General features: G+C 47.7%; 1 protein-coding gene and 1 non-coding gene across 3 annotated transcripts in view; one reads left to right on the top strand and one right to left on the bottom strand.

Moving 5' to 3' along the window:
- Nucleotides 1–27,665, bottom strand: part of DHCR24 (24-dehydrocholesterol reductase) — a 35,491-nt gene extending 7,826 nt beyond the window's left edge. Inside the window, exons 1-6 of one of the 2 annotated variants that reach the window (XM_089922080.1) lie at nucleotides 26,871–27,665; nucleotides 22,229–22,384; nucleotides 13,202–13,310; nucleotides 12,396–12,514; nucleotides 10,234–10,497; nucleotides 5,334–5,477 (exon numbers count right to left, since the gene is read on the bottom strand). In XM_089922080.1, the coding sequence (XP_089778206.1) occupies nucleotides 5,334–5,477; nucleotides 10,234–10,497; nucleotides 12,396–12,514; nucleotides 13,202–13,310; nucleotides 22,229–22,384; nucleotides 26,871–27,101 (1,023 nt within the window). In that variant the 5' untranslated portion in view covers nucleotides 27,102–27,665. The remainder of the gene's footprint in view (nucleotides 1–5,333; nucleotides 5,478–10,233; nucleotides 10,498–12,395; nucleotides 12,515–13,201; nucleotides 13,311–22,228; nucleotides 22,385–26,870) is intronic. The other variant, XM_022575771.3, reaches the window with a different exon arrangement.
- On the top strand, nucleotides 13,809–13,935 carry LOC115801861 (small nucleolar RNA SNORA8). Its single transcript, XR_004022224.1, has one exon. It is a non-coding gene; the product is annotated as a small nucleolar RNA SNORA8 (small nucleolar RNA).
- Nucleotides 27,666–27,943: the final 278 nt, after the last annotated feature.

The following is a 27,943-nucleotide window of genomic DNA, read 5'->3' as shown; positions in this document are numbered from 1 at the left end:
TCCTCCTAGGAGACCACCAGGTGTAATTCCTTCATGCCTGACATCCCTATTTATCTCAGTCACGGTGGACTTTTGGGTGCCTCCCACAAGCACCTTTGATGTGCTACAGCGATGCAATGTCTTTTAACCTGACCCCACTGGCCACTGTCCCCCCATCTTCCAAACCCCTCCCCTGTGCTCTCTCATGGTCTAAACAGCAGCAACCCCCCTCCATCCTCAAGCTCTTCTCTCGACCGTCGTGTCCTCTCCTTGCTCTTAGCTGGAACCTGGCTGGCCCCTGCAGCCCTCCGAGGTGGTATCATTTTCTCTCCATGAGCCTCTGGGGTAGACGGAGGTGAGGTGGGCTCCTCATTACTGCTTCTAGGTCTCTGCCCCTCCCATTCCCTGAAAACCCTCAGCAGCTTTGCAGCCACCTGCCCATCATCTCCACCCCCATCATCTCCCTCGTTCCCAGATCACTACCACCTTCTTCAACACTCATCTTATCACTGATGCGATTTAATATCCACCTCTATGATCTTTCCCACGCCCCAGCCTCCTCTCTGTCCTCCAGCGATCTTACCTTCCACCTGGCCTCTGCCCTGACTCTCATGTCACACTCCAGAGCAGGGGATGACGAACTATAGCCCGTGGGAATCAGTCTGCAAGCGGATGCAGCCTGCTGGCCAAATCTGGCCCCCTGCCTGTGTTTATACATAGTGTCACTGGAGCACAGCCATGCACGTTTGTTTGTGCACTGCCTGTGGCTGCTTTTGCGCTACAAGGGCAGCGCTGAGCAGCTGCGACAGGACGTATGACCCGCAGAACCTAAAGCTTTTGCTATTTGGCCCTTTAAGAAAGTTTGCTGACCTCTCGATGTTGTCCTATTGTCTGTATTCATTGCCTCTGCTGACTTGGAAAAAGAAAAAGCACGTCAGAGCTGTGAGCTGAGTTTATTCAGTGTCTCACTGACTATAGCGTGGGAGACCCGCTCTCAAACAGCTCTGAGAAACCGTTCCGAAGAGGTAAAGGCCAGAGCAGTATGTATGGGATTTTGGCGAAGCGTACATGTAATCAAGCACTGGTCTTGGTCGAAGGTTGTTGCTAGTTATGAGGAACAGCCGTCTTATTAATGGTTTTGGTACTTTTCTAAGTATGGGAAGATCCAAGAATTTGGGTTCATAAAATTTTCTCCTCAAAATATCTACCTATCTGAAGGCTGTCTTTATCTGCCAGTTTTCCCATAGCACAGAGTGCCTCATTACTGACCTTTGCCCTGAATTCCTTTCAGGGGGTGTTGACGGCAAGGCCTAATGACTTCGTTCCTGCAGAACTGGATGGTAGGCAACATTCTTCATTTGGCATCTCCATAGTTTCAACTCCAAGCGTTTGCCCTCTGACCATCACTAACTCTCCTTCCTGCTGCCCATGCCCTCCAGTGCTCTGACGTCAATTCTTCACCCCAAGGGGCACCCAGGCCACCATATCAGTCCCTTCAGCCCCGCACATCCTCACTGCCCTGCCTCAGCTGGCTCGGATTTCATCCTGATCATGTCCTGGCTTTTCCAACTCTGCCCCACTTGTCATACTCATTTGCAAAACCTCAACCGTGGTTAAATCTTACTTTCTCCCTATGCTGTACCCCGTCCACAGAGCTGAACGTGTGAAAATCCACAACCACCAGGGCTGGCCTCACTGTAGACTCGTGGTCATGAATCTTTGGCAGGCCCAGTGCTGCCCAGCAATCCTATGACATTTCCCCAGTTAATTCATTCCCACTCTCCAAGGGACAATTTCCCATCTCCTCTCTCCTCAATCCTTCAACAACCCCTCACCCCCTCATCTCAGCTAAAATCCTTGCTTCCTATCTCATTGAGAAAACAGAAGAACTCCCACACCCTCCCACCACCAAATGGTCCTCCTGTTTGTAGCAACTGTTCCATTAACACTTCCTCCCTCCTGTCCAGTGGGTAAATCTCCATGCTCTCACCTAAAGGCAACCTCTCCACCTGAGCACAGGATCCATCCATCCTCAAGGTTCACCCTGCGAGCACACCCTCTCCCCTGCACTGCCAGCACGTCAACATGCGGTAACCTCTCCCTTCTTGAAAGTCACACATGGACTTCCCTGGCGGTCCAGTGGTTAACACTCTGCACTTCCATTGCAGGGGGCACGGGTTTGATCCCTGGTTGGGGAACTAAGATCCCGTGTGCCGTGCGGCACAGCCAAAAAAAAATCAAAATAAAAAATAAAACAGTCACACAAAATATTTCCTCTCGATCCTACATCCCCCTCTGGCTCCCACCCTACTTTTCTGCTTTCCCTTATACTGAGCCTTCTCAGATTTCCATTTTCACTGTCTCCACTTCCCTGTCTCTGTTTTCTCTCGAACCCACGTCAGGCTTTCAGCCCCATGGCTCAAGGTCATGAGTGACCTTCTCACGACTAAGACCAGGGGTCGATGCTTTGTCGTCATCTCACGCAGGGGCATCTGACACAGCTGTTCATCTTCCTTCTTGACACGCTGTCCTCAGGTAGCTTCCGGGATGCCAGTCCTCCTGGGTTTCTCCTCCCCTCGGGCTGATGGCGTCTTCTCCTCTGCTGGCTGCTTCCTCCTCCCTCAACTTTGCAGGGCTTGGCCCTGGGACTCCTCTTCTCTAACCTCCCTCACTCATCTAGTCCCACGGTGTTAATTAACATTTCTCTGCTGATGATACCCACAGTGATATGGATTTCTTTGACCTCTGCCCTGAAGATCTGACATATGTGCCAGCTGCCCACTCAACGTCCCACCTGCATGTCTGAAAAGCATCTCACGCTGACATGTCCCAAACCAAACTTCTGATTTTCCTTCCCAGACCCCTCCCCCATGTTGTCCATAGCAATCAATGGCACCTGGGGCCACCCAGTTGCTTGGGTCCCTAACCTTGGAATCACACCCAAGGGCAATTTGTGGGAAATCCCGTTGGTTGGTTCAACCTTCACAGCACCTCCCAGATCTGAGACCCCTTTCCTCCTCCACCGCTACCACCCTGGACGACAGAATCTTCTTTCTTCCGCTCTCCCACTCTTTCCACCTCCACCGCTACCACCCTGGACGACAGAATCTTCTTTCTTCCGCTCTCCCACTCTTGCCACCTCCACCCCATCCACTCTCCACATAGCTGTCAAAATTATCCTTTTAAAACAAACATCAGGTCATGTCACTTTTCTGCACCAAGTCCTCCACTGGCTTCCTTACCACACAAGGTAAAACATAAAGTCCTCCCCTGACCTACAAGGACCCACATGATCTAGGCTATGGCTGCTGTCTGACAGCATTCTCCACAATGGGTCTAGCTCAAGGGCCTTCTTGCTGTCTTCAGAAACACGCAGCCTTGCTGTGACAACCTGCACCTTGCTGTGATGCAAAAGAATGGAGTTGGACCCGCACCTCACACCATATACAAAACTTAACTTAAAACGGATCAAGCACCTACATATAAGAGCTAAAACCATAAGGCTTTTAGAAGATAATGCAGGAAGAAATCTTCGTAACTTTGGGATTTAGCAATGGATTCTTAGATACGACACTAAAAGCACGAGTAACAAAAGAAAAAATAGATCAACTGGACTTCATCAAAACCAAAACCTTTCGTGAATCAAAAGACATTGTTGGGACTTCCCTGGCGGTCCAGTGGTTAAGACTTCGCCTTCCAATACAGGGGGTGCGGGTTCCATCCCTGGTCGGGGAGTAAGATCCCACATGCCTCATGGCCAAACGACCGAAACAGAATACTGTAACAAATTCAATAAAGACTTTAAAAATGGTCCACATCAAAAAAAAATCTAAAAAAAAAAAGACATTATCAAGGAAGTGAAAGACAACCTACAGATTGAGAGGAAATACTTGCAAATCATGTATTTGATAAGGGTCTAATATCCAGAAAATATATAGAACTCTTACAAGTCAACAACAAAGATCAATAACTCAATTAAAATTGGGCAAAGGATCTGAACAGACACTTCTCCAAGGAATATCCAAATGGCCAACAGGCACATGGAAGGATACTGAACATCGCTAGTCATTAGGAAAATGCAAATCAAAATCACAGTGCGATTCCACTTCTTACCCACTAGGATAGCTATCGCAAAAAAAAACAGAAAACAACGAGCGCTGGTGAGAATGTAGAGAAACTGGAACCTACACGTGCTGCTGTTGAGAATGTAAAATGGCTCAGCCACTATGGAAAGCGTCTGGCGGTTCCTCCATAGGTTACACACAGAATCGTCACACGACCCAGCAGTTCCACTCCTAGGTGTGTATCCTCCAAAACTGAATACTAGTACCCAGACAAGTTCTCGTACATGAGTGTTTGCAGCAACACTGCTCACAACGCCGATAGGTGGAAACAACTCAAACGTCCACCGGCAGGGGAGTGGAAAAACCAACTGTGGTCCAGCCACGCAATGGAGAATTATTCAGCCACAAAAAGGAAGGATGTGCTGATACATGCTACAGCGTGGATGAACCCTGAAAACAGGCTTAGTGAAAGAAGCCGGGCACAAAAGGCCACATGTTGTATGATTCCATTTAAATAAAATGTCTAGAATAGGTAAATCCATAGAGACAGAATGCAAGACTGATGGCTGCCAGAGTCTGGGGAAAGGGAATGGGGAGTAACTGCTTAATGGGTGCAGGATTTCCTCTTAGGGTGATGAAAATATTTTGAAACTAGATATAGTGGACACATAACGTCATGAATGTACCAAAATACCACTGAATTGTACACGTTAAAATGTTTGATTTTATGTTTTCACTTCAATTAAAAAAAAGAAATAAAAAGCTACCCACTCAGCCCATCTGAGGACCTGTGCTCTGGCTCCTCCTCTGCCTGGTGTGTCCTCCCTACGTTCAGGTCCCGCTCACAAGGCATCTCCTGAGAGGCCTTCCCTGGTCGCTTATTTAAAATGTCACTGCTCCCCGTCGCTCATCACACAACAGCAAATTCCTGCTCACACGTCAAGGCCACGCCTGACAGCTACCTCCAGCCCTGGGCAGGACCAGCCACTTCCTCTTCTCAGGCCGCAGTCTGTCTGCTCGGCTGGGCTACAGCTCCTCAAGGACAGAACAGGTCTGTGTTCCCCAAAGCACTGGGTCCCGCGCCCCACCTTCTGGCACAGGCAGGTGTGTGGGGAGAGCCCGCTGCTTTAAGGCAAGGTGGCTGCTCCTGAAGAAGGAAGCACTGTGCTGCTGGGTAAGAGGCTGTTCTGGTCCCTAGGACAAAGCCGCTCTTTTCCCCCAAGGGAGGGGAAGCCATCCTGGTTGCCAGCCTGGCCCGGAGCCAGGACTACCAGGAAATCCTAGCCTCACCTGGAGCTCCCAGAAGATGCTGCGCGTGTGGCGGTGGTAGTAGTGTCTCAAGGGGATGTACTCCAGGCCCTCGCGGTTTGTCTTCAGGTAGTTCTCCACGTGCTTGAAGAACCACGGCTTGTAGTAGTTGCCAATGCTATTCAGCTGCAATGACAGAGGGCACTGTGTCAGGCCACAGGCAAGCCCCAATGCCATCGGGGCGTAACAGTGATACCCGGCTTCTGTTCAGCACTCCTGGCCTCTCCAGAGCTCTTTCATGTCTAGTATTGCCTTGGAGGCTCTTGAAAGCCGGGCGAGGTTACTAAGCAGAGCCGGCATTCTCTAGCAGAGAGAGCAGAAGCTCACAGAAGTTAAGTGGTGAGCCCTGGGCCCAGCAGCGAACTCCTGACAGGCTCGAGAGCTCAGCCTGCTACTCCTCCTCGGTGAGAGAACTGAAGTGCCGATGTCTGTAGCCGTCGGCCACAGTGCAGCGCTCCATACAGGCGTGTTCCTCCCCACCTCCCTCCCACGAGGCCAGCGTCGGCATGAACACTGAGCGTGGGTCATCCTCCCCACTGGGTCCCACAGCCGACAGCACTAACTGACCACGTTGCTCTCCCTGCTGCCCTGGACCAAGCTTCACATCCTCTGGCCACAGCGCTCCCCCCACGCAGCCACCATCAATGGAGGAAGCTCACAGTAAAGCTACCGTCTTCCCTGGCACTGGGCCCCATGGTCTCCAAGCCTAAATCATATATTTAGCTGGTGTTTTCTTCAGCCCTAAATGGTTCAGGACTCTATCTACTGTGTGCCCTGGGATGACTTAGCTTCTCTGAGCCTCAGCTTCCTCACCCATGAAAGGAACTGTGGGCCGATGCTTTTGAGACAGGCAGGGCAGCAACCTGGAAGGGTCATGGGCTTCAGGTTGGGCGGCTGAGGCCAGACCCTGGCTGTCACCCACTAGCTGTGTGACCTGGCGCAGGACACTCTGAGCTTGTTTCTTCACGTGTAAAATGGCAATAAAAATAAATACTTTGTGGGAGATCTCTGTGACTATTAGAAATTACATACACACACACTGCAGACGCTCGGGCCCATGTCATACCAGCTTCTCTTGGGGTGGGAGAGGCACCCGAGTTTTATGGGGCAGGCGAGATCACACCCAGCAAAGGGCAGGAGGAAGCAGAGAGTGGAGGCCGCGTAGGAGAGGCCGCGTAGGAGAGGTAGAATGTTGCCAGGGGACCATCAGGGAGGGAAAGACAGGAGCAGAGGCAAGAAGTAAGCAAGCCCAGGGTGGCTGGAGAATAATCACAGCACGGGCTAAGCGCCCACACTCCAGGGAGGCAGGACCAGTACCCGAGTATTCACTCTTTGTCCCCTCCATGACTTTGCATACATTCATTATCTCTTCCATGACCTTGCACACATTCCTGCTTTATCTCCTCCACGACCTTGCACAGCAGGGCTGTCCCTGCTTCACTAACCAGGAGAAAGAATCATCAAGGTTGAAGGGACTACCCGAGGTCACAAGGCTGGCAAGAGGCAAGGACCCAAGCACATTCCATGTTGCAAAAGAAGGCCAAGGCGGATGGCAGAGAACCTTGAATGGTGGGTTCTGGAATGTGGGCATTATAAAAAAAAAAAAAAAAAAAAACTATTAATTTTTTTCCTGATTCTAAAAGCAACGTACGCTCCTTGTGAAAACTTCAGACACTGCAGTAATGTGTAACCTGAGAGATGCCCCTGCAGCCTCACCCTCCAGAGGGAACTACTAAAAACCGAAGTGTATTCATTAGGTTTTATTTTCACACACACACAGATTTATATAAATGGGACTGCCGTGTGCCTACTGTTTACTGATCTGCTGTCTCCACTTATAATGCACTAGGCTGATCCTGGCAGGTTACTTAGCCTCTCTGAGCCTCATTTTCAGTACAGGCAGAATGGTTAGAGAGACTACAAGAGATAAGGCAGGAAGTGCCAAGCACGGGGCCTGCCCACAGCAGGGGCACAGTATTCAGTTCCCGGCCCTCTCACTGCACCCAGCCCCTCGGCAGCTCCCTCCACCCTGGAGCCAGGCAACCTCTGCCCTCCACCTCTGGCAGCCAACACTTGCAGCCCATCTGGGGGTCACCGCTGTGTGCAGGCCACTCTGCTGCTAGGCCACTCTGCAGTGGGGAAACCAGGCCACAAAGTACCAGGAACCGGGCTAAAGAGCCTGCTTGTCCAACTCAGTTAGAGCGTGGAAAGTACGGGGCAGGGCAGAAGTCACCATAGGCTGGCCTCCACCTGCGAATGCAAAGGGGAGTCAGATCCAACAGGAACAGAGCAGCTTGATCTAACCCCAGGTGGACCTGGTCACACACCGGCAGAGGCACCAGCTGCGTGATGAACCCGAGACTCGGGGGTACCCGCACTCCTGGTGTTCGTGGACTCATTGGTAACTCTTTGTGCCAGAGAAGCCTGGGACATGATAAAGAACCTGGATGGCACGTCTCTCCTGGGGCACACGGCGGCCGTGGCAGCCAAGAGGCGGCAGGAGTTCCAGTTGCAGCCCAAGCACTTAGATAACAAGCCACTTCCTATCTCTGGGCTCCCCTGTAAAACGGGGGTGGCTGCCTTCCCCCAGGGTGGACAGTGCCTGGGCACGCAGGGACAAACGCCCAAGCAGCCTGCCGAACAGGCATGTTTGGGAGAAATGCTCTTCAGATGAAACACGCACATGCCTCTGGCACCCATCACTCTCCCCCAGCCCCAGGCCCCGTTCTCATCCGGCATCACGAGAACACTTTGCAAAAGTCTATGGCCCGAGGCCCGGCCCCTCTGCCACTGATACCAGGCAAGCCTCTGGGGAAAACCTTGGTCTTCCTGGGAAATAAGGGAACTGGTCAGAGTGTTCAAACGATTTAAAAGCTGTACAATCCCTTTTGCCCAACTGCAACCTTAGGTGGCACCTAAAACATCAAAGAGATGACTTTCAGTACAAAGGGGGTGGTGATACCCCTTGGTCCCGGCCCTTAGCTTATCACCACTGGCAGCCTCCAGAGGAACATCTCAGACAAGGTGGAAAACCTCTGGACGAGACCTCCTTGCCAGGTGACTAGGTTCAGAGTGACACACTGCCTGGCCTTTGGCCCGACCTGAGCTCAGGCAGAGCCAGGGCCCGGGGACACCAGAACATTTGGGCTCAGTGTCTGAAGCCCCACTCCTTCTCCAGGATCTCCATCCTCCAGTGCTCACTAGTGTCCCATAAAGAATGGTGCTTGATCAAAGTCTGCAGGTGATGACAAATTCTAGAAGCTGGTATGGCGGGAAACAAACACCCAACCAGGACTCAGAGACCCAAACTTAAACCTGCCCCATGCTTGCCGTGGGTCTTCAGAGGAGCCTCTTTCCCCTTCTGGGCCTCCGTTCCTTATTTGGAGAGGGAATTGTATCAGATGATTTTTGAGTCCTTTTGGATTTTAAAATGCTTTAAGTATATAGGGATAGATCAAGAGCCTTAAAAGTGCCTATCCTTTGCTGTACTACTTCTACTTGAAGGTATTATTCAAATTATAGACGAAAGATGTCCACTGCTACATTAATTAAAATAATGAAAACCAGGGTGCCACTTTAATTTCCAACTATGGGGCAGTGGTTTAGTAGAGGATAGGGCATTTGCTCACTGCAATGTTTCTGCAGTCATTAAACATGAAGGTAATGTTAACGATATGTAGAAATGCTTATCGCACTAAACCAGAAACTACAAATTTGAACTGGTGATCACAGCTGAAGACAAACAAACCGAAACACTGTGCAAAGAGATGGTAACCTTGAAAGTACCTGAGAACTGCAAAATAAGACGAGCTACTATTTTTAACCCTATCAGATTGGCAAAAATGAAAGAGTGATGCTATCTAGCACTGGCAAGAACGTGGGGGAAAGGTATTCTCACACACCACTGCATCGCTGGAAGTGGACAGAAGCACACATTTCTGGCAGGTCACTGGTCATGTCTATCAATATTTAATATACTCAAACCCCTGGGTCAGGCATTCCTTTTTTTGGACTCAATCCTACAGAAATGCATGTACAAGAGGCCAAGGATAGATGCAAGAGAATCTTCAATGCAATATTATTTGTAAGAGCAAAACATTTTAAGCAAAATAAATGCTCATCGGGAAGCAATGAGTTAGGCTAATTACAGGCAACAGAAAGCATGGGATAAAACGAGGGCGTGGGCATGTACACACGCGTACATGTGCATGCACACACACAGGCCTTGAAGAGTGCAGTGTTACAAGTGGTTACCCTGGGAGCATGCTTGGGTGAAGAGATGCACTTTAACTTTTTCTTTATATATTTCAACATTGTTGTACTACTTTTGTAAAAGCTTTAAAAATATCTGTGCATCGAAAAGAGAGGAAATAAATCTATCAAACACATTAGCAAGAGCTGGATTGGGTCATATTTATAGGTGGGGTCTTTTCTTTCCTTTTACTTCTGTACACTTTCCAAGCCTCTCATAATAAGCACAAATCCTTTCTCAATGGAGAAAGAACGGCTATTAAAAATTACACAGTGTATGCTGAAGGGGTGTGAATCTGGATTCTGAGGCATCAAATCAATTACTCAAATCTTGGCTTTGTCGTCTTGTAGAAGTTTACATGGCCTCTTGGAGCCTTGGTTTCTTCATCTATAAAATGGGGTTACTGTGAGGATCAAAGATTACGCCTATCAAGAGACACACACGTTACCCGGCAGATGGTAGGGGCAGAGTAAATGGATACTTTGGTCACAGCCTAAGACGGCCGACTACCGATCCTGCTGCCCAGGTGGGCTGACCCAGGTCGCAGACTCAAAGAGCGTGGCTGCCAGGGTTAGGGTGGGGAATCAGGCTCCATCCCAGCCCATCCAGGCCCTCCTCCTCCGGGCCTACCTTGCCAGGCTCTGCCTCATCGGTCATGACCCCCGTCATGATTACAGCTTCCTCCAGGGAGTAGAGCAGCCCTTCCACGAAGTGGTTCTCCTGCCGCTGGGACTCACGGGTGAACCTGTCACAGATGGCCTCCAGGCCGCACACCGGCTCAAACCGCAGCTTGACATACTTCTTGGCGGGGATGATGCGGATTTCGGCGGCCACCAGGAAGCCCAGGGTCCCGCAGGACCAGGGCACAGCGTAGAACAGGTCCGAGTTTTCCGACTGTGAGGCGGAGTGGACACATGCTGAATGTTTGACCCCCCAAAACCCGGTGCTGCAGTGAGTCATCAGTGGGGCGCAGAGGACCCGGGGCCAGGACAGGTCCCTGTCCTGGCACTATCTGTGTCAACCTGAACAAGGACCTCGCAACTGCACTTTCTGGGCCTCAGTCCTCCCCCTGCAGCTTCAGCATGACATTTGACCTTACACTGCCCTCTGTATCAGGGATGCTCAGGGAGAGTGCATCCTCTCTCCTCCACAGGGGCTATCCCTGGACCACAGGCTACCCAGGAAGAGGCCAGGACCAGCTCTGCCCAGAGTCCTAAAATGAGGGACCCAGGGCCAGGGGTCCCAGGCCAGGCTAGAGAGAGATGAACCCTTAATGAGGGTCAAGGTAGCCAGAGGACATTAAAATGGGCCATTACTGAAACTTACAAAGCCTTTCCCATTCCATTAGCTGTGAATTCCCCCCTCCCCAACCACAATCCAGGGCAAGCATTAACATTCCTGCTTGAATGGGTAAGGAGAATGAGGCTCCAAGAGGTGACAATGGCTCACCCAAGGCTTCCCCCCAATTCAGTGCAGCGATGTCGGGCTCAGGCAAGGCCGCCTGACACCTGATCCAGCGATCCTCCTTCTAACCTCATGATTTTCTTGTTTTGGTATTTGTCTTGGGGACAAACAACTTTTCATCTGGCCGTTCTAAGGGAGCTTCTTTGATTCTAATAAAGCTCCTTGTGAAGAAGTCTAGCCTTGTCCAGGCTTTATGGAGAGGACAGTCCTGTGTGGTCTCTGTTCACGCTGAACGCCCTTGGTGCTGGTGTGGTGGGTGCGGCGAGGTGGTGGGGTGAGGGCCATGCTGGAGCAGGGGAGCTCTGCAGCAGGCTGGCAGAAGTCTCTGCAACAGCAGACATGGGCCTCCCGATGCCCATCTGGGCCACCACCTGATCACACTGTCAGCTCATAGCAGTAATAACCAGGTGTCCGCCGCACAGCCGGCTCTGTGCTAGGAGCTTAACATACGGCATCTACGTTCTCCTCCTGACAACGCATTTGCCAGATGAGGAAACTGGACCTCAGAGAAGGGAAGTAATTCATGAATGCCTGTCTCCTTTCTCTGCTCATAATAAACAGGTTAGAAGGCAGGGCACAGCGAGCATTTCGGGAAACGTGCTGAACTGGTGTGAATCCTGAAAGAGGTCTATCTCATCCAGACCAGAGCTCTCAAGGCTGGAGTCCTGCCCTGGACTCTGTGAGGCCAACAACTCTGGTGGCTCTCAGAAACATTCACTTCTAAAGGGTCACACTGTTCCTCCCATCCCAGGGGCTCCTTATATATGCTCAGTGAGATCTGAGTTTATTTAAAGTTTCAATCTGTCCTGCTCCGTAACTGTTTGCATCCTACTTTGGGCTGGGGAATTGCCTTTTATTTCTCCAAAACAGCCCCTCTTATTACTGTTGGTTACACCTCACCACTGGCATAGAATGTTGATGCTTGGGCCTGACTTCAAGACAGTATGGTGACATGAATTGCTAAGGGCACTGACTTGGGAGCCCGATAAGCTGGGTTTGAATCCCAGCTGTGTGGGATTTACTAGCTGTGTGACCTTGGGCAAGTTTATTAACCTCTCTGTGCTTTAGTTTCCTATCTGTAAAATGTGTCTAATAATAGTACCCACCTCATAAAGTTGTTTAACAATTAAATGCCTTAATATACACGAGGCATTTACAACAGTATCTGAACACATATCAGGGGCTACATAAATCTCTGTTATAATTATGGATACAGACCCAGACTGGACAGGTGTATTTGAAACGAAGCACCCCCAGGGGAGCCACCTCCCAGGGGTCCTTAATGCCCAGAGCAGGCTGGTGGGGGCATCCCCCATCTCTGAACTCACCGGTGTGCATCGCACAAAGCTGCCATCGGCCAGGACCAGCTCGTAGGCAGTGCAGATGTGCTGGAACAGGCCATACTTGTGGGATGAAGACTCGATGCCTGTGCCCATGATCAATCCCCCTGCAGAGACATATGCATTAGCCAGGCAGAGCTGGAAGGGGGTCGGGGAGAGCTGGGAAAAGGACACCTTGCTGGAGCTGGGGAAACTCAGAGCATGAAGGAGGCATGACAGGGCTGGCAGATCTTAGGGGAGATTTCCCATCTCTATGGATGTAGAGAGCAGGAGAGAGAAGGAGGGCCTAAGATGTGGGCATGAGGGCTTGCTTAGAGGTGGGAGACCCCGTCAAGGGCGCTCACGCCATCACCTCTGGCCAGACACAACCTAGAAACCTGTGCATTCATTTCAACAGGGACATTGATGAAAGGAGGGTTGGTTGGGTGGGGGAAGCCGTGTCCCTTGGGAACAGTTAAAGGACCTGAAGGTGTTTCCCCTGGAGAAGAAAAGGCTCTGGGACCTTGAATCCTATGGAAGGAGAGACTAGACTTATTCTTTGTGTTCCACAGGGCAGAACTGGAGCAATGGATGCAAGTCACAGGGAAGCAGGTTCCAAACAGCGATTGAAAAGTGCATTCTGATAACGTAAGCTGTTCAGACATGGACTGACAGGCAGTGAGTGCCCTGTCTTTGGTGCTGGATGAGCAGACAGGGTGACATCCGTCACAGATGGGACAGTGGTGACTCCTGGACCTGATGGAAGGTGGGCCGAGGTTCCTCAGCTCTGATGCTAGGTCTGTCTGAGTTCTCACCCACTGTGAGGTCATCCAACTCGGGCAACACAGGCAGAGTCCAGCCAATGGAGGTCAGCAGGGCAGTCACCTGACCCATGGTCACCAAGGGCTCCACGCGGACAATCTGCTGACACAGAAGAGAGACCCTGGGTCACAAGGAGGCTGCCAGGCCTAATGGGGGCTTCTGTCTGCAGAAGGTGTTATCCCAGACCTTCCCAAACAATCAATATGGGGATTCCTAGATGGGCTTTAGAGCCTCTTTCCAGAGCATTCCGCCACCTTTAGTTAGAGTGAATGGGCTTTCTGGTGCTGGGTTAGGTAGTGTTCAATCTTGTTCTTTCAAATACCTTTATATTTAATACTTAGTTTATTTTTCTCCTAGAAGAAGAAATACTCATTTATTTGGAAGAAACAGCATATACGAAGAAGATAAAAATCATTAATCCTAGTTCTTCGAAGTTATCAATGTTAATACTGGAGTATATCTCCTTTCAGTCTTTTCCCATGCATATCTATATTACTATTTTTATGTTTTGATACAACACACACACATGCCCACAAATGCAAACACACATAACACAGACTTTTTAAAAAAAATTTAATGCTATACTGTGACATGATCCCTTGTCATTAAATGCTCCTGGAAAACATGATTTTTGTTCAAAGGACAGGGCAATATTAATTCAGTATCTGGCATCATTGGTTTTCTTGGCTTTGTGCATGTTAGACCTGGTATTTCTACCGATACAGTATTCCTATAGTTTCTCAAACTGTTCAATTTGACATAATCTTCAATAGGAACTAATGCTTCTCTTTTTCTAGGGTGTGTAAAATTCAGAACCAGGAAGATTCATCCCCTCTGACCCTAAACACGGTCCTAAAGTAAACTGCTTGGGGAAATTGGATCCCAAAGATTACAGGTGGGGAATTTTGTAGTGTGTCCATATTCCACTGTAGATGAAAGAAGCCCAACTAAAAGAATTGTGGACTGACTGACAAGACAACTGTGTATTGAGCAAAAATTCTTTTTGAAAGGGCTATCTTGAAGATTATGACCCAAACACTGGAAGAACTGAGGTGACCGGCAGTAGAAGGAAATCCTTAAAAATTTATTGACTTAAATAATTTTGCCTATGTTACACATAAAAAAAAAAAAAGTTTGTGCTTAAAAAAAAACATGATTTTTAATGGACACACGAATACGCCATCAGGAGGACTTCTGCTTTCAGTCAAGATGGAGCGAAAAGAACCAGTTTAACCTGCTGCCTGGAGAAAAAAAGGACAAAATGTATGAAACAGGAGTTTTCAAAACAGTAAACATCAGGCAGGGAAGTTAATGATTGCTGACAGGAAACAAACCAGGGTGAGCTCTATGAAGGCCCCAGCTAACTGCCTGGAGTCAGGCGGTGCAGGAAGGGAGAGCCCAGTGCACTCTGAGTCGAGGGCCCTAGAAGACCAAGGTGAATAGAGTCTGCAGGACAGAGTCCTGGAGAGGAGAGAACTGCAGAGAGAAAACTCTGAAGTACTGCGAAGACTGCCCGTTGAGTATTCAACTGAGGACTGATTGGTGCATACACAGGACAAAATTACCAGAGCCTGAGGCCAGGGGAAGAGCCTGGCAGGTAACAGTGCCAGGGGCTCACACAGGGCAGGAAATAGTATCTGTTCCCACAAGCCAGACTGGAAAACTTCATGACTCCTTGCCTGAGCAGCGGGGAATAATTGCCCCTAGATTACATGCTGCTCCAGCCCCACCTGAAAAATCAACACCAAACAGGATCAAACTGTTTCTCAGTAACTCGGCTCTATCTCAGAACGAAGCTCACTAAGGTCTACAGGGGTACAAAAATATCCAGCACCCCACACAAGGTAAAATTCATGATGCCTAGAATCCAATCAAAGTTCACCAGGCATGCAAAGAGGCGGGAAGATTCAACCCATAATGAGGAGAATAATCAATCAATGTGTTTTGATAAAACAGACCCAGTATTGACATAGATATTAAAATCAGCAAACAAGGACATTAAAATAATTATTGATACTGTATTCCCTACGTTCAGAACGTTAAGTACAGACATTTAAAAGGCAGTAAAAGGATCCAAAGCAAATTTCTAGAAATGAAAACCGCAATGTTAGAGATGAAAAATACACTGGTTGGAACTGACAGCAAATTAGACACTGCAGAAGAAGAGTGATGAATTTAAATACACAGCAATAGAAACTATCCAAGATGAAACACACGGAGGAAAAAAACCTTTAATGAGCAGCATATCAGTGAGCTGAGCTGTGGAACTACTTCAAGTGGCCCAACATATGTGTAATAGCAGTCCTCAAAGGAGAGAGAGGAAGGGAAAGAAAAATATTTGAAGAAAAAATGACCCCCAAAATTTCAAATTTGATGAAAAATTATATGACTCCAGAGCACAAGAATTATGAAGAAAACTATACCACAGCACATTGTAATAATTGCTCAAAACTAGCTATAAAGATAAAATCTTAAAAGCAGCCAGCGGAAAAAGATAAGTTACATACAGAGGAACAAAGATAAGGATGAGAGATTTCTTGTTAGAAATAACGCAAGCAAGAAGACACTGGAGGGCTTCCCTGGTGGCACAGTGGTTGAGAATCTGCCTGGCAATGCAGGGGACACGGGTTCACGCCCTGGTCCGGGAAGATCCCACATGCCACAGAGCAACTAAGCCCGTGCACCACAACTACTGAGGCTGCGCTCTAGAGCCCAGGAGCCACAACTACTGAGCCTGTGTACCACAACTACTGAAGCCCACACACCTAGAGCCCGTGCTCCGCAACAAGAGAAGCCACCACAACGAGAAGCCCTCGTACTGCAACGAAGAGTAGCCCCTGCTCGCAACTAGAGAAAGCCCGCACGCAGCAACAAAGACTCAACGCAGCCAAAAATAAAATAAATAAATAAATTTATTTAAAAAAAAAAGACACTGGAGCATCTTTAAAGTACTGAAGGAAAAAACTGTCAACCTGGAGTCCCATGCCCACTGAAAATATCTTTCAAAAATGAAGGCAACCTCATACCCATTAGGACGGCTATTATTAAAAACAAAACAAAACCAGAAAATAACAAGTGTTGGTGAGGATTTGGAAAAATTAAAACCCTCATGCACTGTTGGTGGGGATGTTAAAATGGTGCAGCCACTATGCAAAACAGTATGGCTGTTCCTCAAAAAATTAAAACTACCATGTGATCCAGCAATTCCACTTCTGGGTATATACCCAAAAGAATTGAAAGCAGCGTCTTGAAATGCTATGTGTACACCCATGTTCATAGCAGCATTATTCACAATAGCTAAAACACAGAAGCAGCCCAAGTGTCCATGGATGAATGAGTGGATAAGCAAAATGTGGTATGTACATACAATGGAATCTTATTCAGCCTTAAAAAGGAAGAAAATTCTGCAATATGCTACAACATGGATAAACCTTGAAGACATTATGCTAAGTCAAATAAGCCAGTCACAAAAGGACAAATACTGTATGATTCCACTTACATGAGTTACTTAGAGTGGTTAAAATCATAGAAACAGATAGTAGAATATGGTTGCCAGGGTCGGGGGGAGGGGAGAATGGGGAGTTATTGTTTAATGGATATAGAGTTTCAGTTTTACAAGAAGAAAAGAGTCATGGGGATGGGTGGTGGTGACGGCTGAATGACAAGGTGCATATATTTAATACCACTGAACTGCACACTTAAAAGTGGTTAAGATGGCAATTGTTATGTGTATCTTACCACAACACAAGTTGGAAAAGAAATGAAGACAAAATAAATTATTTCAGACATACAACAGCTGAAAGATTCATCACCAGCAAAATCACCATTTAAGAAATGTCAAAGGAGGTTCTTCAGGCAGAAGGAAAATGAAACAGATGGAAATACAAATCTACAAAATGGAATGAAGAAATGGTAACTATATGGGTAAGTATATAAGATTTTTCTTATTATTTAAATTTCTTTAAAAGATAACTATTAATAACAACAATAATGTAGTGTGGGGTTTATAACATATATAAAAGTAAAAGGAGGACAGCAACAGCACAAAGGTGGAAAGAAGAGAAATGGAAGCATATTATTCTAAGATTCTTATACTGTACATGAAATGGGATACCATCACTTGAAGGTAGAGTGTGACAAGGAAAGTGTATACCATAAATCCTAAAACAACTGCTAAAATAACAAAACAAAGGCTTATAGCTAGTAAGTCAACATAAATTATAAAAATTATTCAGTAATCCAAAAGCAGAGAGAAAAAAAGAAAAAAGGAACAAAGAACAAATGAGACAGATAGAAAACAAAGAGCAAGGCAACAAATTTAAACCAAACCGTGTCAATAATAACATTAAATGTAAATGGTCTTAAATCTGAATTAAAAGGCAGAAATTGTCAGATTGGATAAAAAAGCAAGACCTAATTATATGCTGCCTACAAGAAACACTTTAACTATAAAGATACAAATAGATTAAAAGGAAAATGATGGGGCTTCCCTGGTGGCACAGTGGTTGAGAGTCCGCCTGCCGATGCAGGGGATACGGGTTTGTGTCCCGGTCCGGGAAGATCCCACATGCCGCGGAGCAGCTGGGCCCGTGAGCCATGGCCTCTGAGCCTGCGCGTCCGGAGCCTGTGCTCCACAATGGGAGAGGCCACAACAGTGAGAGGCCCGCGTACCACAAAAAAAAAAAAAAAAAAAAAGGAAAATGATGGAAAAAGATACACCATGTCACCACTTAGTCAAAAAATGCTGGAGTGGCTTCATTAATATCAGACAAAGTAGATTTCTGGGCAAAGAATATAACTAGTAATAGAAAAGGTCATTTCACAGATACATGCACCCCTATGTTCATAGCACTATTTACAATAGTCAAGACATAGAAACAACCTAAATGTCCACTGACGATGAATGGATAAAGAAGATGTGATATATATATACATTGGAATATTACTCAGCCATAAAAAAGAATGAAATAATGCCATTTACAGCAACATGGATGGACCTAGAGATTATCATACTAAGTGAAGTAAGTCAGAGAGAGAAAGACAAATACCACATGATATCACTTATATGTGGAATCTAAACTACGACACAAATGAACATGTCTACGAAACAAACAGATTCACAAACATAAAGAACAGACTTGTGGTTGCCAAGGGGGAGGTGGGGTGGGGGAGGGAAAGATTGGGAGTTTGGGATTAGCAGATGCAAACTATTATACATAGGATGGATAAACAAGAAGTCCTACTGTATAGCACAGGGAACTATAGTCAATATCCTGTGATAAACCATAATGGAAAAGAATATGAAAAAGAATATATATATGTATAACTGAATCACTTTGCTGTACAGCAGAAATTAACACAACATTGTAAATCAACTATACTTCAATAAAATAAATTTTTAAAAAAGGTCATTTCACAATGATAAAGAGATCAGTTGGGCTTCCCTGGTGGCACAGTGGTTAAGAATCCGCCTGCTAATGCAGGGGACATGGGTTCGAGCCCTGGTCCAGGAAGATCCCACATGCTGCAGAGCAACTAAGCCTGTGTGCCACAACTACTGAGCCTGCGCTCTAGAGCTTGCATGCCACAACTACTGAAGCCCGCATGCCTAGAGCCTGTGCTCCGCAACAAGAGAAGCCACCACAATGAGAAGCCCACGCACCACAACAAAGAGTAGCCTCTGCTCACCGCAACTAGAGAAAACCCACGCGCAGCAATGAACACCCAATGCAGCCAAAAATAAATAAATTTATTTTAAAAAAAGAGATCAATTAATCAACAGGACATAAAAATCCGAAACATTTATATACCTAATAACAGAGCTTCAAATTACATGAAGCAAACACTGAAAGAAGTGCAAGAGATATAAACAAATCTACAATCACAGGCAGATTTCAATATCCCCCTTTCAAGAATTGATGGAATAAGTAAAGAGAAAATTCATAAGGATATAGAAGACTTGAACAACACTATCAACCAATTTGACCTAATTGACACTTACAGTACACATCACCCCAAAACAGCAGAATACCCTTTTTTTTTTTTAAAAGGCACAAGGAACACTTATGAAGTAGACCATATTCTGGGCCATAAAGTATGTCTCAATAAGTTGAAAAGCATTCTAATCATATAAAGTATGTTTTCTGACAACAACTAAATTAAATTAGAAATCAATAACAGAAAGATCTCTGGAAAATCCCAAATATTTGGAAACTAAATAACATACTTCTAAAAGACCTCTGGGTCAAAGCAGGTATCAAAAAGGAAACCAGAAAGTAGTCTGAACTGAATGAAAATGAAAAGGTAAGATACCAGATTTGCGGATGGCTCTAAAACCGTGCTTAGGTGGAAATTTATAGCACTAAACATCTATATTAAAAAAAAAAAGAAAGGTCTAAGTCAATGGCCTCTGCTGTCACCTTAAAAAACTAGACAAAGAAGAGTAAAATTAAACCCAAAGTCAGCAAAGAAAGAAATTAACAAAAATCAAACAGAAGTCAATGGAATAGAAAACAAACAAACAAAAAGAGAGAACAATCAATGAAACCAAAAGCTAGTTCTCTGAGATCAGTAAAACTGATTAGCCTCTAGCCAGACTGCTCAGGAAGAAAAGAAAGCAGACACAAAATGACCAGAATCAGGAATGAAAGATATGACATCACTACAGATTCTACAGATGTTCACAGGACAGTAAGGGAATACTATGAATAACTTTATGTCAATCAATTATACAACTTAGTGAAATGGACAAATACCTTTAGAGACACAAATTGCCAAAGTTCACTGAGGAGAAACAAATAAACTGAGGAGCCCTGTATCTATTAAAAAAAATTAACTTGCAGATAAAAACTTGCTCACAAACAGAACTCCAGGCCCAGATGGCTTCACTGGTTAATTCCACTAATTATTAAAGAAATAATACAAATTCTATACAAACTCCTTCAGAAGAGTGAAAAGGAAGGAATACTTCCCAGCTCATTCTTTTGGACTTATTATTATAAAGCTACAGTAATCAAGACAGTGTGTTCTTGGCATACAGATGGGTGAACAGATCAATAGAACAGCAGAGTCCAGAAACAGACCTGTGTATATGGACAACTGATTTCAACAAAGGTGCAAAGGCAATTCAGTGGAGAAAGGATTGTGTTTTCAACAAAACAGGCTGGGACAATTGGAAATCCACGTGCAAAAAAAATTTTTTGGGACCCATATCTCACATCATATGCAAAAATTAACTCAAAATGGATCATAGTTCTAAATGTAAACCCTAAAAAATATAATACTGCTGGAAGAAAACAGAAGAGAAAGCCTTTGTGACATGGAGTAGGGCAAGATTTCTTACATAAAATGTCAAAAGCACAAGCTATAAAAGAAATTACTAAATCCGACTTCATCAAAATTAAAAATTTCTGGTTTTCAAAAGACAAGCCAAAGCCTGGGAGAAAATATTTACAAATTGTATATATGATGAAGGTCTTGTTTCTAGTAAGAAAACAAACAACCCAATTAAAAACTTTTAGCAAAAGACTTGAACAAGCACTTCACCAACGATATACAAAGGGCAAATACGCACATGAAAAGATGCCCAATATCATTCATTAGTCATTAGGAAAATGCAAGTTAAAACCACACTGAGATACCTACTATACACCAACTGAATGGCTAAAATTAAGACTAACCATACCAAGTTTACGATGATATGGAACAACTGGAATACTTGCGGGAACGTAAATGCTACAGCTACCTCGGAAAATACTTTGGCAGTTTTTAAAAAGTTAACCATACACCTACCATATGACCCAGCTATTCCACTGCCGGGTATTTACCCAAAAGAAACAAGAGTATATGCCACCCCATGACTATATACAAATGCTCCTTGCCACTTTACTTGTAACAGCCCCAAACTGGAAACAACCCAAACATCCATCAATAAGTGAAAGAATAAACAAACTGTGATATATATATATATATATATATATATATATATATAAAACCAGAATGTACTTCTGATACATGCTTCAACATGGATGAATCTCAGAATAATTACGCTGAGTGAAAGAAGCCAGACAAAATAAAAGAGAGTACATAATGCATGATTCTATTTATATAAAACTCTAAATACAAACCCATCTATAGTGATGAAAAGCAGGTCATTATTTGCTTAGGGATGTGGGGAAAAGAGGCAGGGAGGAACCTGAGGAAGGGATTACAAAGTGGCATGAAGAAACTTTTGGGGTGATGGTTCATTGTCTTGATTGTGGTAATGGTTTCACAGGTGCATACATATGTCAAAATTTATTATCAATTGTACATTTTACGTGCAGTTTATTGTACGTCAAGTATATGTCAAGAAAGCTGTTAAGGAAAAGAAGGCACAGGGAAATTAAGCAACTTGGCCAAGGTGTCACGACAAAATGCCATGACGTGGATATACCATATTTAACAACTCACTACTATTCGATATTGTGTTGTCTTCGATTAAAAACAAAGCCGTGATACAATCTCTCTCTCTGAGTTGTTTTTAACTTTATTTCCCTTTTCCTTGAGCCCGGTTTCAAGAAGTAGAAATACTAGATAGGCCAAAGAGTATGCACACATCTAACGCTATTAACAAGTGGGTCCCCAGAAAGCTTGGAATGAGGCCCACCCTCTGAGCCACCTCCACAGCCCAATTTTTACCAGCATGCTTCCTTACTGGGAAGAGGTAAATAGGTTCATTTTTGTCTCTTATTTTTGCCCATGATTTCCCCATCCCTGTCTTCCTGTAGAACTGCAGATAATCAAAGAATCCCCCTGAGCTCTCATTTTGCCCACCTGTGAGATGGGGCTATGACCATTCTCTTCCAAAGCTGTGAGGCTCTAGAGGATGGCAATGGTGGGCAGAGCCTTCTGTGATGACCAAGGGCCTTGGTCCTGTCCACTCTGAGACGCCTTTGGCTAAAATCATCTCCCCGTGAGTCATTTGCACCAGGGGCAGTGCCCCACCCACTCCCAGAGCCAGGGAACCATGCCACTCTCACCTGTTTCTTGGTGTCCACCTCCAGAATGTCCATCAGGTTGATCATGATGTTTTTGTGTGTCTTCTTGTACTTCCCAACCCGCAGTGAGACGGTGAGCCAGCCAGGGCGCCCTGTACACATGAAGGTCTTGCTGCCTTGCTCCTTCCATTCCCGCACCTGCAGACATGAGAAGAGGCTGAGCTGGGCCTGCCAGAGATCCCCTGGGCAGCTCACAGCCTTGCTTTCAGGAGAGGGAGCTGGGAATTTACCGAGGCCCTGAATCCTTCCAGGTACCAGGAGGAGCGGAATGATGAAACACCCACTGGCCCTATCCTCTGGACTCTCCCTGGCTAGTGAAGCCGACAGAAAAGCCAAAGTGCTGCCACATCACAAAGCAGAATGAAAAAAGAGCAAGAGAACAGGATCAAAGCACTTTGAAAACATTTATTCTCACTGCAAAGTTCAGGACAGGTTTCGTAATGGTAGTAATAACAACCGCACAAATGATAACTATTTACTAGCTGCCACCATGGTACCAAGCACTGCTGTATCTTGTCTCACTTAATTCTCACAACAACCCCAGGTGGTTGGGATGACCTGCCTCCTTTTGCAAACGAAGAAAATGAGAGGCAAAATAACTTGTCCAAGGTCACACAACCACTGAAGGGCAGAGCCCAGATTCACCATCAGAACTAACTAACTTTAGGCCTGGAAGGATAAATGGACTTGAATTAATAGTCAACAGAGTAACAGCTAACATTTACTGAGGCTTATTAGGTGCCAAGCCCTGTTCCAAGCATTTGCGCGTGTTAACTCATGCATCACTAGCAGGGGGAGAGAACAGGCAGGGGAGGCCCACCAAGCCAATGGAAGGAAGAACTTTTGCAAAACCCTTCTGTAAGTGACCAGAGCACAAAGTACAGAGAAGAAATGGCCCAGGAAATGACAAGCCCATCAGGAACATGGGAGGAAGCATGCCCTTCCTGCTGATGGACAAGGTCAGGGAGGTGGAAATCTGTTGCTGTGACCTGCGACCACCCATGTCCTCTTCATCTGCTTGTAACACTCCCATCTTCCTTTGGTCCAGGTGAAGCTGATTCCCCTCCTGCCCCAGGAGGTGGGCACATGACTGAGGTCTGATTCTATCCTCCTGGCCACAGTGACTGGTTCAGGGATGGGTCTGTGATCCAAGTGAAGCCAGTTAAGACCAATCCTGGGAGAGGCCCTCTCACTTCACTTGGGTTTGCTAGGCTGGTTGGATGTAAGCCAGAAATTGCTGGGGCCTCCGCAGGGAGACAGCCTCCCTGAGAGTAAAGTCAACTCAGAGGAGAGCAGAGCCAAGGGATGGCAGCTGGAGACGAATCCTGGATCCGGTGATGTCTGAGCCACTTTTACTCCTGGAATTTTCAAGACCTGGGTCAACGAAATCCCTTTTTACTCAAGCCAGTTGGAGTTGATTTTCTATCACTTGCAACCAAGAGTCCTTGGAAGAAGCTGGACTGAAGCTGGTCAGGCAAACAGTTCGATGTGGGGAAGAATTGTTCTGCGATTGGAGAGGCCAGGGTGCCACGTGAAGCAGAGGTGTTCGTGCAGAGGGGTGTTACTGAGGAAGGGATTCCTGTGAGTAGGGGGTAAAGGGATGACCAGGCAGACCTTGCCCCTGCCTGACTCTGCAGTCCCAGGACTTAATACAAGATCAGAGGTGTGGAGGATGGATTGGGACAGCTGCATGCAGCCTGGAATGGGAAGGGGGGCAGTGGGGCATGAAGTGAATGTGGAGACCATCAAGCCTGAAACATTGGTTGGGGTGGATCCTGACCAGAGCCAACCAAGATTTCGGGCAGGGAGGCAATCCTGTGGAGTGTTGCCCTTATGACTAAGGGCAGGCCAAGGAGAGGTGGGGAGGGCCCAGGGAACAGGCAACTGGTCAGGTAGCTATTATCGCATTCCAGGTGTGAGGCAACGGAACCAGACCTCCAGGGTGGAATGAAATGGGCTGGGAAAGAAGAAATGTCACAGTTCAGGCTCTGAAATCAAGCTGTCCTGAGTTCCAGACCCATTTACTAGCTATATCATCTTGGGAACATGACTTACAGTTTGAACCTCAATATCTCCCACCTGTAGAACAGGTACAAGACCTACCAGGGTGGTCCTTTTCCGGTAAGCTGCCTGAGGTGACCTCTAAAAATGATTCGGTATTCACTTGACCCAGAAAACCCCACAAAATCATGCAAATCAAGAGGTTCGAATCTTCGTGCTCACTTTAAGAACACTGGTGAAACTGTCCAGGCCGTTAAGGGTATGCATAACCGAAAAGCCACCAAGTATCTGACGGATATCACTTTACAGAAGCAATGTGTGCCATTCCGTTGTTACAATGGTGGATAGTAGGTGTGCCCAGGCCGAACAGTGGGGCTGGACGCGGGGTCAGTGGCCCAAAAGGAGTGCTGAATTTTGACAGCACATGCTCAAAAATGCAGAGAGCAATGCTGAACTTAAGGGCTTAAATGCAGATTCTCGGGTCATTGAGCACATCCAAGTGAATAAAGCCCCCAAGATGCGGCACAGGACTTAACAGAGCTCATGGTCACATCAACCCATACATGAGCTCTCCCTGCCACACTGAGATGATCTTCACTGAAAAAGAGCAGATTGTTACTAAACCAGAAGAGGAGGTTGCACGGAAGAAAAATATATTCCAGAAGAAACTGAAGAAATAAAAACTTATGGCCTACGGAACTTCCCTGGTGGCACAGTGGTTAAGAATCCACCTGCCAATGCAGGGTACATGGGTTCGAGCCCTGGTCCGGGAAGATCCCACATGCTGCGGAGCAACTAAGCCCGTGCACCACAACTACTGAGCCTGTGCTTTAGAGCCCATGAGCCACAACTACTGAGCCCACACACCACAACTACTGAGCCCATGTGCCACAACAACTGAAGCCCGCGCACCTAGAGCCCGTGCTCCACAACAAGAGAAGCCACCACAATGAGAGCCCCCGCACGCCGCAACTAGAGAAAAGCCTGCGCGCAGCAACGGAGACCCAATGCAGCCAAAAATTAATTAAACAAAACAAAACAACAACAAAAAAACTTATGGCTTGGGAATAAATGCCACACACAAAAAAATGCAGGGCTTCCCTGGTGGCGCAGTGGTTGAGAGTCCGCCTGCCGATGCAGGGGACGTGGGTTCGTGCCCCGATCCGGGAAGATCTCACATGCCGCAGAGTGGCTGGGCCCGTGAGCCATGGCCGCTGAGCCTGTGCTCCGCAACAGGAGAGGCCACAACAGTGAGAGGCCGGCGTACCGCAAAAAAAAAAAAAAAAAGCAAATAAAAGTTAAAAAAAAAAGTGTTGCTGTGAGGATGAGAAATAATGGTCATCAATGGCATGGGGTGTGGCACAGGGCAGGTCCTCAGCAGCGGGCCAGTCTGGCAAGGCCCGTCATCTTCCTGTCCCTAGTGAGCCCTTTGGTTTAGCTTAGGTTCCTAAGCACGCACTGTGCTGCTTTGGGCCAGGGCCCATGGGATAGAGGGAAGTCAGATAGCAGTCTCTGCCTTCAAGGAGCTCACACTCTGATGGGGCTGACAAGCAGGTAAATCAAGAATCTGAACACATAGAAAGAACTAGGCAACAGGGTGCATTTGGGACAGAGGGTAGGCTGGGCTCTGGAGCTGTGACTGTGACCAGCGCAACCCATGGCAGCCTGAGTAAAGCGCTTCCAGATGTTGCCTGCTCCCACCTGGCCTAAGGTCTATCCCTCACAGGGATGGCTCTCTGCATCCATCTTCATGCTCTTGGAGGCAGAACCCAGCCAGCAGCAAACAGAACATGGAGGCTGCTACACCTGTGGCGAGGGTGGCAGCAGGAAACAGAAGCTCTTTGCAACCTGACGCCAGTAAGAGAGGAACATAAGGAGGGGCAGAGGGAGCCAAGAAACTGCCCAGGCCTGATGCCCAGGCCTGATGCCCATGCCAGCTGTGGCCATGAAGGAGGAGGCGCGGCTGTGAGCGGCAGCAGGGGCAGGGGTTCTGTGGGTGCTGACACAGGGGAGGACGTATAGAGTTACTGGGAGGTGGGCACTGCCTTGTCAAGAGTGAGCGCCTGGCGCAGGGTCTGTGAGGCTCCCCACCCTGGTGTGGGGCTACCTTTTCACTTTAGTCCTCTATTATAAGAAGGCGGAAAGCTCCTTCTTGCTAAGGAGTAAACTCCAAACTGAAGGGCCTTCCCCAACCTAGTTCCAAACTGACTTTCCAACCTTCTGCCTCTCTTCTCCTATGCTCACGCTTTCCCCCAATCACTCCCCCTGCTTCCCAGTCTCCAGCGCCAGGTGAACCTTCCTGAAGACCCCCTTCTCCTCTGAAATCGATTGGGCCGGGTGAGAGCTACTTGAGCATGGCTCACCTACTCTCTCTTATGATTCTTTACATCCCTGCAGATCCCCACACGAACTCTGCACATAGTAGGCACTCCATAAATGTCGGAGCAATGCTCTGTTCTACTCTTTTGCTTACTCCGTTCCCTCTCCGGAAGCACCCCTCCCCCCAGTTACATTTTTGTTTAGTTCAAATCCCACTCAGACGCCACCTCCTCCGTGAAGCCCTGGCTCCCCTGCGCCGCGCACCACTTCGCGCCTGGCTCCCGCCCCACCCGGCTCCGCTCACCTGCTTCTGGATGTCCCGCACGCGCTGCTCGTGCAGCCGCGGCGCGCTGCTGAGCTTGAACACCACCCAGGCGCGCACATAGTAGTAGATGTCGAAGATGAGCGAGAGCGGCAGGAGGAAGAGGCACACGAACACCCAGCGCTGGTGGATGAGCACGAACTCCAGCCCCTTCACGCGGACCCAGAGCAGGAAGAGCAGAGCGCACACTGCCAGCGACACGGCGGGCTCCATGGTGGAGCCGGCGGCTCACTGCGCGGGGGAGGGGATGCCGGCTCGCGCCGCTGGTCACCGCCACCCGCTCTTCGCCTGCCTGCGCTCGCTGCTGCCCGCGGCCCGCTCCCCGCGAGCCCGAGGACACCTCGCCGCCTCGCGATTGGCTCGGGTCGCAAAGGTTCGGTGGGCCGAGACCCGGGTGGTGACCAATGGCGAGCCGCGCCGGGGATCGGACCAGGAACCTGCTGCTTTTATTGGCTGCGGGAGTCAGGCCGCTCCACCCTCTTCTCCTCTCAGACACGCTGGGAGGGGGTGGCCGGGGACCCCGCGCTGGTGGGGTCTACGGCGCTCTGCGGCTCCGGGATTCAGGTTTCCCGGCCCTGGGGACTGAGGAGTCGCCCCGCCGCTGAGGGGCGCGGCTGCAACCTCCTCCCCTCCTCCTTAGGTGGCGCCTTCTCGTGAGGCGCGTTAAGCGGTCATGCGTTCGGTTACCTCCCGGGGTTCGGGTCGGGGCGCCCCACGCCTTGGGTCCGTCACCCTGCAGCTTGGCCGAGGATGCCCGTACCGGCTAGGGAGGGTGGAAATCTGGCCTCGACCTCCACAGGTCGTGTCACTTTATGCCCTCATGGCCACGAGATGCACCTTTTCATTTTTCGAGGCGCTTTATGTAAATTCATTTGAGTTACGCAACAGTCCAGCGGCGGGTAGTTGTGAGCCCGTTTTATAGATGAGGAAACATCCTAGAAGGGTGAAGGCCTGCCTCTGAACTCCCGAGGACTTAAGAAACGTAGGCTAGGGTTGGCGCTCTTCCCCCTCTCCCGCTATACTGAGGGGGAGGGGAGGACTGGGGGAAAGGACTG

The sequence above is a fragment of the Delphinapterus leucas genome, chromosome 1 (genome assembly GCF_059928025.1).
Source record: "Delphinapterus leucas isolate spDelLeu-1000000601 "Yukka" chromosome 1, BTC_Dleu_Yukka2, whole genome shotgun sequence".
NCBI classification, from domain to species: Eukaryota; Metazoa; Chordata; class Mammalia; order Artiodactyla; family Monodontidae; genus Delphinapterus; species Delphinapterus leucas.
This window is presented reverse-complemented; position numbering and strand designations above follow the sequence as displayed.